The 12,645-nt window shown below is 39.7% G+C and overlaps 1 protein-coding gene across 2 annotated transcripts in view; it reads left to right on the forward strand.

Moving 5' to 3' along the window:
* Positions 1 to 12,645, forward strand: part of SWAP70 (switching B cell complex subunit SWAP70) — a 44,738-nt gene that overhangs the window by 20,413 nt on the left and 11,680 nt on the right. For both annotated transcript variants that reach the window (XM_072985761.2, XM_078383928.1), the window contains exons 4-9: positions 1,394 to 1,621; positions 5,379 to 5,525; positions 6,266 to 6,374; positions 9,237 to 9,418; positions 11,825 to 11,932; positions 12,149 to 12,315. In XM_072985761.2, the coding sequence (XP_072841862.1) occupies positions 1,394 to 1,621; positions 5,379 to 5,525; positions 6,266 to 6,374; positions 9,237 to 9,418; positions 11,825 to 11,932; positions 12,149 to 12,315 (941 nt within the window). The remainder of the gene's footprint in view (positions 1 to 1,393; positions 1,622 to 5,378; positions 5,526 to 6,265; positions 6,375 to 9,236; positions 9,419 to 11,824; positions 11,933 to 12,148; positions 12,316 to 12,645) is intronic.

Below are 12,645 nucleotides of genomic sequence, written 5' to 3' on the forward strand. Positions count from 1 at the left end.
AGTACAGATCATTGTACTTAACTGGGGCAGGAAAGGATGTAAACATACAGAGATGAGCCAAGACCAGCACAGATACATTTTCAAATGCTTGATTGGAATATTGATTTATTACATTTATAATCTTTTTTCCCCTCCACTGAGCGCAAGCTGGTATATATGGCCTACCCCAGTTTGTCCTCACTGCAACAAGATAGGTCAGGCTGGAAGAGGGTGGCTGGACCAAAGGCATCCAGTAAATATCATGGCCATGTAGGGATTTGAATCCCAATCTCTCTTTTCCCTGTCTAACTTTCTGACAGACTACCCTAACCCGTCTAGTAACAAAATATTCTGCACTGAGTAGCAGCCTGGTCCTATGAAACCCATACGCCATAAACTTTTCCCCCCCAAAACTCTTCTCAAGAATCCATTCATATATATTGGAAGAACAGAATTCTTCCGCTCAGTAGGTTCACTAAAGCCTAATGGTTCCGTCAGTATCACTCCTGCTTTCCCATGACCAAGCTGGAAACAGGCCAACCGCCGCTCCTCTTGTGCAGCTGGTAAAACAACAGAACAATAAAGTAATTTCTGTTCTTTAAGCAAGAAGGTATTGAACCATTCAGTTTCAGTCAGCTTCATCATGAAGGCATACCACTCGTCTATGCAAATTTACCCTCAAACAGACAGGGGTCTATTCCAGAATAATTTCAGGGGTTTGGGTTTTCTCAGTCTTAATAAACGTCAGCATCTGTGCAGTAGAGACCTTTGTTTAAGCACTTTATGATCAAGTCACCAACTGACAGAAGATACAGTACCAACCACCCATAGCTGCTAGTCATATTGGTTGCATTTTTAGCTGCTGTATCACAGACAGGACAATTTGTCTCTGTAGTTGCTGGGGAGCAGAAGCACGAGGTTCTATCACATATCTACTCCACTTGTAGGTTTCCAAGAGATACTTGGTTGGTCACCATGGGAAGTGAAAGCAGCATGGGAGGCACAAGATGACCCTTGGGACTGATACACTAGGGCTCTTTTTATTTTTCTTTGTGGTTCTCTTGTCAGTTTAGGACATCTTGATCATTTTAAGCTTTTGTGTGTATTCACCCAGATGAAGAATAGAGTAGCATATTAGCATGGTTAAACAGCATCACCCTGGAATTGTTTTTATGCATTGTTAATTTTGTGACATGGCATAACAGGCTTTCCTCTTTAGGGTAATTTTTGCATACTTAGAAATATACTCAGAAATATAGACCTTTGGTCATATAGACCAGTGCTGCTGTATTTGGATGGCCCACACACAATAATTACAACAGGATTATAGATAGGAAGAAGCACTCTTCTCATTGTTCAGCTGGTTGAGGGGCTATTATTTTTGCTAAGGATCTGTGTGTCTTTTTCTGTACAGATTGAGTACTTGCTTAAGAAATTAACAGAAGCCATGGGATTAGGCTGGCATCAAGAACAATTTGAACACTACAAGATCAGCCTGGAGACCAATTGGGATGGTCTTTCTGCCTGGGAATTGATCGAGCTCATTGGAAGTGGTCGATTTAGTAAAGGGATGGACAGGCAAACAGTATCTATGGCAGTTAATGAAGTTTTCAATGAACTTATTTTAGATGTATTGAAACAGGTAAGATCTTTATACAAATGTTAAAACAATTAGTATACATTTTATTCATGAAAAGTTAACATATACCTCATATTGTATACTGTCCATGCTTTGACAACATTTTCAGCATTTTGCATGAAAAACAATTTTTATAGTAAGAAAAGCTGGATTCTGTAACGTGAAAACATTCAGACTGATAAAATCTGACTACATTTTCCTATTTTGGACAACTCTGCTCTTTTTTTATTTGGCTTGCGAAAGAGAGACAAAGAAAGACTAAGAGCACTTATTTCTGGAAACCTTTCACTGCCTTACCTATGGCTCCTGAGATGTCACAAAGTGTTAAAAGTCTATTTTTGTAGAATCTAGTAGCTTGCTTGCTTTTAACATGAAAAACAAGGTTCCTTGAGATTCTATATTCTATGCCCAGTTCTAATTTCTACATTTGTTTAAGTCACAGAAAGTTCAGTTATCTTCTTAATACCCACATATTCCATGACATGACCGTTTTCTATTTAAAAATTGAACCTTTCAGGAGATAACCTCACTCTTTTTGTTTGTATGTGTCTCTCTCCTCACTCCTATGATTGTGACCCTGTTCAGATTGCAGTCACATTCTACTTAGAGTGAGTTGGAGCATGCTTCTAGCTAACATGCTGGCAACCACATTTTAATTTATACAAAATGAGGATGAGGTGTTTCCACATTACAGGGTGGGCAAGTCTGGAAGAATTTCCTTTGGATACTATTCGGTGGAACTTAGATTGTACACAAAGTATGCAGTATTTTGTAAAAACTCCATAGTTTCTTAACACTGACCTCTACGTTTGAATACCACTTGAAACATGCAACCATGTGAGAGAATAAAGAGGAAGTGAGAATCTTTTCAGAGGTCCAGGTGCATGAGTGGAGGATGTGGTGTGAGTGGGGTGGGGAACGGGAGAATTTGCAGTAATTTCACTTTAGTGACTGTTAATGATTGTGCACATTTGATTGATAGCTGTTGATACATTGGCATTTGATGAGGGGGGTATTTCCCTTTGTGTTCCATTGACTTGCCCCCTTTCATTAATTCCAAGTCCCTCAATGGTTTCACTCAAAACATACTTCAGATTGACATCATATGCCATAGGGTTGAATACAACCTTCTAGGTCACAAATTTCTCTCTTGCCAGAACTTTGAGTATTTTATGTCTAAACTAGCAGCCGGCAAAGTGTGTTGCTTCAGAAATTTTTAGACAGCATTGTTTGCCATTGGCTGGGCTCTGCCTAGGGTTCCTAGGAAGTTCCAGTCCTGTTGTGTTTCATTTTAATGTTAATACAGTGGTGCCTCGTTTAACGATTGCCTCGTTTAGCGATGAATTCACATAACGATGTGTTTTTTTTAGAAAATAATATGCCCCGTATAACGATGTTTCCTATGGGCGATTTTCGCTTAGCGAAGTTTGGGACCATGCTTCGCATAACGAATGCAATTTTAGGTCCCCTGCTTCACTTAACGATGTTTCTTTTTTCATTTAAAAAGGTGTCTTAGAAGGGTCAAAAACGGTTCTAAATGGTTGGATTCGTTAGAGGACCCCCTAAGCCATGTGCAAACCTGATTTGGCTTTGATCTGACTTTTCGTTAATTTATGGTTAATTTTTTTTTCCGGCCCATAGGAATCAATGGACCTGTCAAAATCTGACAGCTCCATGTTTTCCTATGGGGGAGAAAACAATTCGCCATAAATTAACGAAAGTTCAGATCAAAGCCAAATCAGGTTTGCACATGACTTAGGGGGTCCTCTAACGAATCCAAGCATTTAGAACAGTTGCTGAGTCTTCATTAATTTTTTGTGAATTTTTTCTTCCCCCATAGGAAATAATGGAGCTGTCAGATTTTGACAGCTGTCAAAAGTTGGGGGGAAAAATTCACCATTAATTAACAAAAAGTCAGATCAAAGCCAAATTAACTTTTGCATCCGTTTTAGAGGGTGCAGAAGCTAATCCAAGCATTTAAAACCATTTTTGACCCTTTTATGACACACTTAATTTTGCAAAAATTGACTTCGCAAAGCCATTGGAATGTATTGAGTCAGCTACAATACATTCCAATGGAGGAAACATTGTATCGTATAACGATGTTTCCTATGGGTTTTTTCGCTTAAGGACGGCAATCCGTGCTTATTGGAACGGATTAACCAGTTTCCAATGCATTCCTATGGAAAATGGTGTTTCACATAACGATGTTTCGCATAACGTTTTTTTTTTGAACCAATTAAAATTGTTATGCGAGGCACCACTGTAATAGTCTTCTCTCCACACTCCCCTCAAACTAATGGATTATACTCCATGATTACTTCCTTCTAAACACTTTTGGAATGAAAATTGGTGGAAAAAAACATCAACAATGTAAGATACAGTGGTGCCTCACTTGACAACGTTAATTCGTTCCAGCGAAATCGCTGTAGAGCGAAAATGTCAAACGAAATAAAAAAACCATTGAAACACATTGAAAACCGTTCAATACGTTCCAGTGGGCTGAATACCTGCTCGTCCAGCGAAGATCCTCCATACGGCGGCCATTTTCTGGTGCCTGTCTTGCGAAAAAGCCTTCCTAAAAACAGCGGGGGACCATTTTCTTCAGCCAGCGGCCATTTTGAAACCCAACTATCAGCTGTTTGCTGATCGTCGTAAAGCGAAAATCAGTTCCTGAAGCAGGGAACCGATCATCACAAAGCGGAAAAACCCCATTTACGTAAACCATCGTTTGGCGATCGCAAAAACCTATTCATACAGCAATTTCCTCATTAAGCGAGGCAATCGTTAAGCGAGGCACCACTGTACCTAGATAAAATCATATTACTGGCAGAAGGCACGCACGCACACACAGAGCACACAGCACATACTGACAGGGAGCAAAGCCTTCTTCCCAAGACACTCCTCTTCCTCCTCTATGGGCAACAGTCCTGGGTTTTGTTTTACAGGTTAAAAAATGGAGCTTGTCTCAGAGGGCAAGAGTGTTGTGTGTTTTTTTTTTTAAAGCTAACAAGTTAACTATATGAGGAAATTAAAATAGGAAGCCTTGTAGTGTTTGTGAGGCATTTCTTTGTAACATAACCACCCACAGAACTGCAAACAAACAGAAAAAGAAAGAAAAAAGGGTCCCTTTTTTTCTATGTGGTCACTTAAATCCCACAGATCCAAATTCCCTGGTGTGACTTTACAGCAACTGAATGCAAGTGAATTTGCATTTCCCTTACTGTGTTGTGCATCCTAATAATAATTTTAGATCTGCAGAGTTGGAAGGGACCCTAGGGGATCCCGCCCCTTCCAAGGAGGCACATTGGGGAATTGAACTCCCAACCTGTGGTTCCTCAGGCAGATATCTAAACCACAGAGTTCTCCAGCAAGTAGGAGTGCAGGTTGAAAATTGTCCTCCTCGCCATTGGTAGAGGGGAAACTCAATCCTATACTAATCATTCCTGAATGGGTGGCCTAAAAGTTTAAAACCTTTTCACTGAAAGAAAGAAAAAAAGGTATGAACATTCTGATTTTGCAAAGATGACTGGGGTTAGGCAACCTACTCTTCTTCAGACGTTTCAGACTTCACCTGGTTGGACTGATGGGACTAAAACGTCCGGAGCTTCACAGATTTGCCTACCCCTGAATTATATTACAGGATCTAATTTATGTTAATTGAAAAAATTGTTACATTTTTATTAAATGTGTTTGTATTTCAAATCGGAACTCTAATCCAGAAATTCTAATATAATGATAACCTGTTTGGATTTTACAGGGCTATATGTGGAAGAAGGGCCACAGAAGGAAAAACTGGACAGAACGTTGGTTTGTTTTAAAACCTAATATTATATCATACTATGTGAGTGAAGATTTAAAAGACAAAAGAGGAGATATCGCACTGGATGACAACTGTACTGTAGAGGTAAGAACCAGAAACATGAAATGTTAGAGTGCACATTGGAATAGAATTTTTCAAGATATTTGTACATTTCTTTTACTAATGATTTCAGTCTTTTGGATGACTTTGGGGCATTTAATGTTTGCAAAAATCAACATTTTTATACATACTTCCCATTATAGAAAATTCTGTAAAGAAGATTGATTGCATTTATGGTTGATTCTAATAATTTGCAGATGTGTACTTTCCACTGGAACAAATGTGCTTTATGTGTCTGAAAAAATTAAGTGTATTAAGAGTGACAGGTTTTATGAATTTGTATACTTAAAAATTATGTGTGCATAATTTTATTGGACACATAAACAATTCCTTTCCTTTCCATGAGTTATGACTAAATTATTTCATTGTAAACAATGGCAAATAGAAGTTTAAAAGCATTTAAAAGCATGTATGTATGTATGTGTGTGTGTGCAGATAGGCAGACAGGCAGGTAAGTAGGTAGGTAGGTAGGTAGGTAGGTAGGTAGGTAGGTAGGTAGGTAGAAAGAAAGAAAGAAAGAAAGAAAGAAAGAAAGAAATATCTGATTGGTATATGTGGTATATTTTAATGCCTTCAATATACATACAGTATTCAGTTCTTCTGAATTAACCACTGATAGAACTGTTGAATTAACCACTGATAGAACTGTTATAATTATAAGCATTTTTGTGCCTATCCATGCAATTCTATATCATATATTTCACATGGAACTAATATTTTATTAGGCTTTGCCTGACAAAGATGGAAGGAAGTGTCTCTTTCTCATAAATAGTTACGAGAAGGGTTATGAGATAAGTGCCTCTGATAAGAAGAAGAAACAGGAATGGATTCAAGGTAAGAATGAAAGTTCTGCCTACCCTCTTACTAGCACCTTTTATGTATTGTTACCTATTTGTATGGTCATCATCAAGCATAGATGTCTGTTTTCAATCAGAACTGGAAAATTACAAGCATGGGCAGAGCGAGATAATGTAATAATCTGTTATGAGGTTGTGTTGTATTCTGTATATCGCCCATGAAATTGCCAGCACTGGCGGTTAACTCATAGGCATGGATCCTGGATAGATGGCCCAGTTTTCTAAATCAGTCTAGAAGTTTTTATTTGATTTTGATTCTGCTCTTTGTAAAATAGTTTCTTAGAGATTTCAGCATCAGCAACCCTAAAATACATCTATCACTTGGTTTTAATAAAAACACTATTAACAGACTACTATTGTTATAACACGGGTGGAATATTGCTTTCAACAACTGCATCTAGGATGGGTCTCTTTTAATTGGCATGGAATTTGACAGTGTTTTGGCAAAAGGGTCTGTAAGCAATGGCTTTTCATGTTGTATAGTAAGAAATATACTTTTGAGGATAACAGAAATGATAAAAGTCAAAAGAGCTAATAAAATGCAGCAACCTGACACAGTAAACAATTCACTTTCTTTTACGTGGGTGTTCTCTGTCTCTCTACCTCCTCACCTCTGTAGAAGCAGCAAAAAGCAAAAATAAACTATTGCTTGACTTTTGTGGTATGAATGTTATTTCAGCTATAATTATATCAGTTCATAATGGACCCACATGCTTTCCAGTGGTGAGCGCTGGCCTTTGAGAAGTACAGATGGTACAGACTGTTTGTTTTTATAATACAAATTTAGACAATTATGGCCTTTGGAAATGAAAATGCCAAGTAGAATTGGAAAGCTGTTCTGTCTTGTTTATCTCCTTGCTATTTTTTAATGTTTACAAAGCTAGACACTAAGCTCCAAACATCCAAGGCCCATTCTCTAATGCAGGGGTGGCAATTAATTTCTATAGGGGGCCCCCATGAAAAATCTGAACTGTGTTTGGGGGCCGAACCAACTTTACAAAAAATAAAATGAACAGTGATGTTATGATTGTTTTTATTTTAAACTTGTTAATCTTCACAAATACTAAAGAGTTTTTTTGCGGTATGTCAGGGGTCTCAAACTCAAGTTACCCGGGGGCCGCTGGAGGCAGAGTCTGGGTGAGGCTGGGCTGCATCAGGTTTTCCGCCAAGAGCCCAAGGAAGCCTGGTGGTGCTGTTGGAAGTGCTCTTCGAGGACGGGCTAGGAGCGAGCTCCGCTCTCAGGCATTGCGCAGCGGCAGCTTGGGCGCTCGGGGAAAAGGGCCGGCAGCCGCCTCACTCTCCCCCAAGACAGCGCCTCTTGCACCTTCCATCCAGAACTGCAGCCTGCCAGCCAGCAGACAGATGGGCTGGTTGCAGTTCTGGATGGAGAGTGCAAAAGGCGCTGTCTTGGGAGAGAGCCAGTGAGCGAGGCAAGGCTTTTTTGACTCTTGACAGCAGATGATGTGTGGGCGCTTCGGGGGGGCAGGCAAGGTGGGGGCCACAAACTATCATCTGGCAGGCCGCAAATGGCCCCCGGGCCGCATGTTTGAGACCCCTGCGGTATGTTAAAGATAAGCAACTGATCAACTTTAGACAGAAAGCTATAAATGGTTTTGATGTTCAAAACTGTCAGCGGGCCGGACAGGAGCTGTTTGCGGGCCGTATGTGGCCCTCGGGCCGCACTTTGCCCAGGTCTGCTTTAATGTGAGCATGGGAAGAACTGGGAGGAAGATGGGAGAGGCAACTGTATTATTGCATGTCTGCTGTTCAGAGCTGTGGTTCAAGTCTCTTGCAGTGCCCTAGGCCAACAGATTTAGATACAGTCATCCCTTACAAGGTGACCTGGCATTCAGAGTTTTAGAGTCATGTCATTATATTAAATTTTTTAAAAATTATTATCCTATTTCCAGTCCTCCATATGGTAGAGTGCAAGTCCCTTTTTTGTTAATTGGTGTTGCAGTGTGCTGAGTTCTGCTACTTGTGTGCCTGCCTAACATTTCTGGGAAACTGACCATGAGGAGTTTGTCTTCTGCTGAGCCTGAGCACTGCTTTGTCTCTCTAGTGCAGGACTGCCTCCTTTGGTTGGCAGTGACACTCCTCTATCCCAGGCTGTTACAGCAATAGCTACCTAGAATCATTCAACTGGATTCCAAATCCGGCAATCGGCCATTAAGCCATGACTCCCCCACAAATTCTCTTCTACACTTAGATTCTAAATACATAGATTAACTTGAAAGTAAGCCCCATTGCGTTCAGTGCAGCCTAAAGAAATTCAGTTCAGTGAGGCTCTATTAGACTGCAATCTTGTCAGCTGTCCGTTTCCTGCATAGCATATCTCCCTTCTAGTCTTTACTAAATGTGTGTTGCAACTATCAGTCTTCTGCTGCTACATCTTGCTGGCATGGTTTAATAAGCTGTGAAGCAGTTTGTTTGTAGTCAGGATAAATATGGCAGGCTATCATACCACAGTATGGTATATATAAGCATACCTGATTTTTTTACATGTTGTTAAATGTTCAACTGTTGCCACTATTTTTTATTTAGGAAGAGTACAGTATTGTATTCATATTGCTATTTCAGTTTTGTAGTACTACTATATAAATATTTAATTCATTTGTTTTTAAATTAACCTGAACAAATTTTTATTAGTAGGTAATTAAAATGGGTAATCCTGGTCCAGTGGCCTCTAACAGGAGCTAAGGGGCATAATGGAAATTGAAGGTTCCAAGCTAACAATTGTGACAAACAACTTTTTGGTCTTGAAACAAGAAAACTGTTCTGATTTCTTAATAAGAGTATATTTGTTCACACTACCGCCTTCCCCTTCCAATGCAAACAGCCATTCAGACGACTATAAATTTACTAAAATTAAACAGCCCTCCACCCCACAAGGAGGCACGACAGAAACGTAAAGCATTACGCCAGAAGCTGCAAGCCGAACAAGAGGAATTGGAGAGGCAAATGAAAGAACTGCAAATGGCAAATGAGAACAAACAAAAAGAACTGGAGACAGTCCGAAAAGTGAGTATTTTTTTCCTCTCTGTTAATCTGAAACTTACTGTTAAAGTTATAACTTTTGTTTTAAAGAGGACTTTCTATTACTGTATTTTTCCAGGAAGTCAACAGTGCTGTACAGTTACTGTTAAAATAAGAATTGTTATTTGAAACAAAAATATTGTGTAACAAAGCCCCTCTATTTTTTTGATTGAGGAGCTCTGTCTTACATAGAAGAGTTGTGCTGTTTATTCCAGCAGTCTGAACATTGCTTACTTTGGTTGTCTTGCAGTCAAAGGGAGGAGTTTTGCTGGATGATGCCAGGCATACAGTTCGACATGAAGGAAATTTGCAGACCTGGATGAGGATAAAAGTCTCAGGTCCTTTGCATTTCCTTAGTTTTCCTTATGTATGCATGGATATACAGTAGACAAAACATAATAGCCTTTTGTTTTAAATAAAAGCTGCTTAAGCCTTACTGGCTTGATCACAGGAATTGTCAAACCTGTTAGAGAATTTCCCAAACTGAAGTTTGTTATAGACACATAGCTCAGGGTGATTACAGCTGTCTGAGGAGAGTCTAACGAATGAAACAAACAAATGAAATCTTCATACAGTGGTGCCTCGCATAGCGAGGTTAATCCGTTCCGGATTAACCTTCGCTATGCTGAAGCATCGCTGAACGGGGCAGCGATTTCCATAGGCCAAATACTCACCGTTCAGCGAAGCTTCAGGATGGCCGGCAGCCATTTTCGCGCCCTCGCCTCGCTTAACGAGGGCGCGAAAACGCTGCGCGCGGCCATTTTAGGCCATTTCCCGGCTTCCGGCGGCCATTTTGGCCGCTGAACAGCTGATCGGCGGGGGTCGTTTTGCGAAGATCGGTAAGCGAAACGCTTACCGGTCTTTGCAAAGCGAATTTTTCCCTATGGGAACAACGTTGTGCGATTGCATTAGCGATCCGAAAAAACGGATCGCTATGCGATTTAATCGTTATACGGTGCGCTCGTTAAGCGAGGCACCACTGTAATTGTAGCCATCATTCAGACAGACAACATGAATAAAATGTAGATGAATATAAATATCACCCTCTTTGCATGTTTGGTGGAAGGCAGAAGGATTCTGGAAAAAAATATATCCAGGCTAGCAGAATACAAACTTGGCATAGTGGCAGTAAACATACAAGCCAGTAATGAAAGTGAGTCATGACAGGTCAAAAGTATCAGCACAATATTTTGAAGTTTTAGAATAGTAAAATCTTTTACTAATCTGTGTTGTGTTAAGGAGTGCTGCTGAGCTGTTTGGTGGAACTTGGCATATTACATTTTTAAAAAACAATGTGATACCCACAGCCTCAGGGTTTCACAAACAGGAATATAAATGCGTATTAAACAAGTGGTATTTAATGCAGACTCACGATCAAATTGAGCATATACACACAGGATTCTTTCAGAGGAAAGGTGATGTGGGCCATTCCATTCAGCCCTATAGTCTCTTTTGTTCCCTGACCTGGTATTTTATTCAGTAGGCCATTCAGGATCAGCATAAGTGCTGTAACTGCACAAGTATTTTTAAAATACTACTTCCTTGCCAAAATGGTTAGCCATATGTCAAAACTTTCTGTGGTTTTCTTGCTTTAAACCTGGGGCCACTTCCCCAAAAGTTTTATCTTTTGCTGTGTAATATAGGCAAGGTTCTTACTTTGACAGCATAAGTTTGAGATGTGTGTGAAAGAGTCTCCCAGGTAAATAGCAGTTCGCAACAGGGTGCTGCTAGAGGGAGAAAACAGACCTTCCTACGTACAAACACAGAAGCATTTTATCTCAGCCTTTCTAGTTTCCAGCCATTATTGGCAAAGTAATGTTGACCTCAGTATTCTGTGTGAGCATATGATGTCCAGTATTTCTGCAGTCTGCACATAATGCTAGGGCTTTCCTCATATAATAGAGCATTATTTTTGGTAAGTAGTACTGTTTTATTCCCTTGTTTGGTGTGATATCTAATCCTATTTTTCTGCTTGACAGGTACCACCAGATCATTCACCTTTTATCCCATTTGTTCTTGGCTATTTAGTGTACTGTACAGATCTGGTTTAATTGGTTTGGGATGTTTTGAATGTAGCCATAATGTAGGCTCATTTACTATTCCCTAGGTTCTTCCCAGTCTTTCAGTTGTATAATTCTAAATCCTGAGAATTATTTCAACCTGGCTGGAAACAGTTTCTTTGGTTTTATTTTTGATTTGTAACCTACAGTAAAATAATAGTTTCTCAGGGCATTTAGCAACACAATAGCATAAAAATAAAATAAGTAGAAAATACAGTAACATTAAAATTGTATAATAAACTATTGATGTAAAACTATAATAAACTATAACTAGTGCGTATACGTGCATTAGTAAGAGACACCTGAATGTTCTCTTTCTTTTCTGTTATAGCAACTTGAAGAAGCTGCATCTCGAGCTTCAGAAGAAGAGAAGAAGCGCCTGCAAACTCAAATGGAGTTGCAAGACCGATTCAGTGTTGAGCTGGAGAGAGAAAAGATGGTAAGTAATTAGTTTGTTCATTTGTAGTGAGATATTTATGACCCACGTGCATGTGAATGAAAAAGAAAAGAACAAAGAGTAGAAAACCTTTGAGACATCGAAGTGCAGGGACAGTTCTTGTTGGACAGAGGAAGAATTTCTCTTTCTCAGAGAATGAGGACTGCTGTTGTTTGCTCTGAAAGATGATGAAAACGTTTCTTCATGTTACACTTCTAGGTAAGACAGAAAATGGAAGAACAAGTAGCCCAGAAGTCATCTGAGTTAGAACAGTATTTACAAAGAGTGCAGGAACTTGAGGAAATGTATAAACAGCTACAGGAAGCTTTGGAAGATGAGAAACAAGCACGTCAAGATGAGGAGACTGTCAGGAGACTTCAGTCCAGGTCAGTATGTCATTTCATAGCATTATGGCTAAATCCCAGGACATACAGTACTGGGTAGAAGGACTCCCGTTCACATGCCGTTTGTATAATGAAATGAAAGACTTGAACAAGTATAGAGTATCATTCCTGCACTGCAAGGTTCCTCTGCCCCTGAACCTGTGTAACAGGTTGTTTCCTTTTTTTCTGATTCTAGAAGGGATTGTCACTCTTGAATTGGCCTTCTCAGCCACACTAGATGCTGTTCCAAGACCTCTATTCAGAGGACATTACCATAGTCTCTCGAGACTGAAGGGTGCCTACTCCTGATTCTGGCATGCTACAGCATGAATG

This window comes from Pogona vitticeps, chromosome 1, assembly GCF_051106095.1.
Source record: "Pogona vitticeps strain Pit_001003342236 chromosome 1, PviZW2.1, whole genome shotgun sequence".
NCBI lineage: Eukaryota > Metazoa > Chordata > Lepidosauria > Squamata > Agamidae > Pogona > Pogona vitticeps.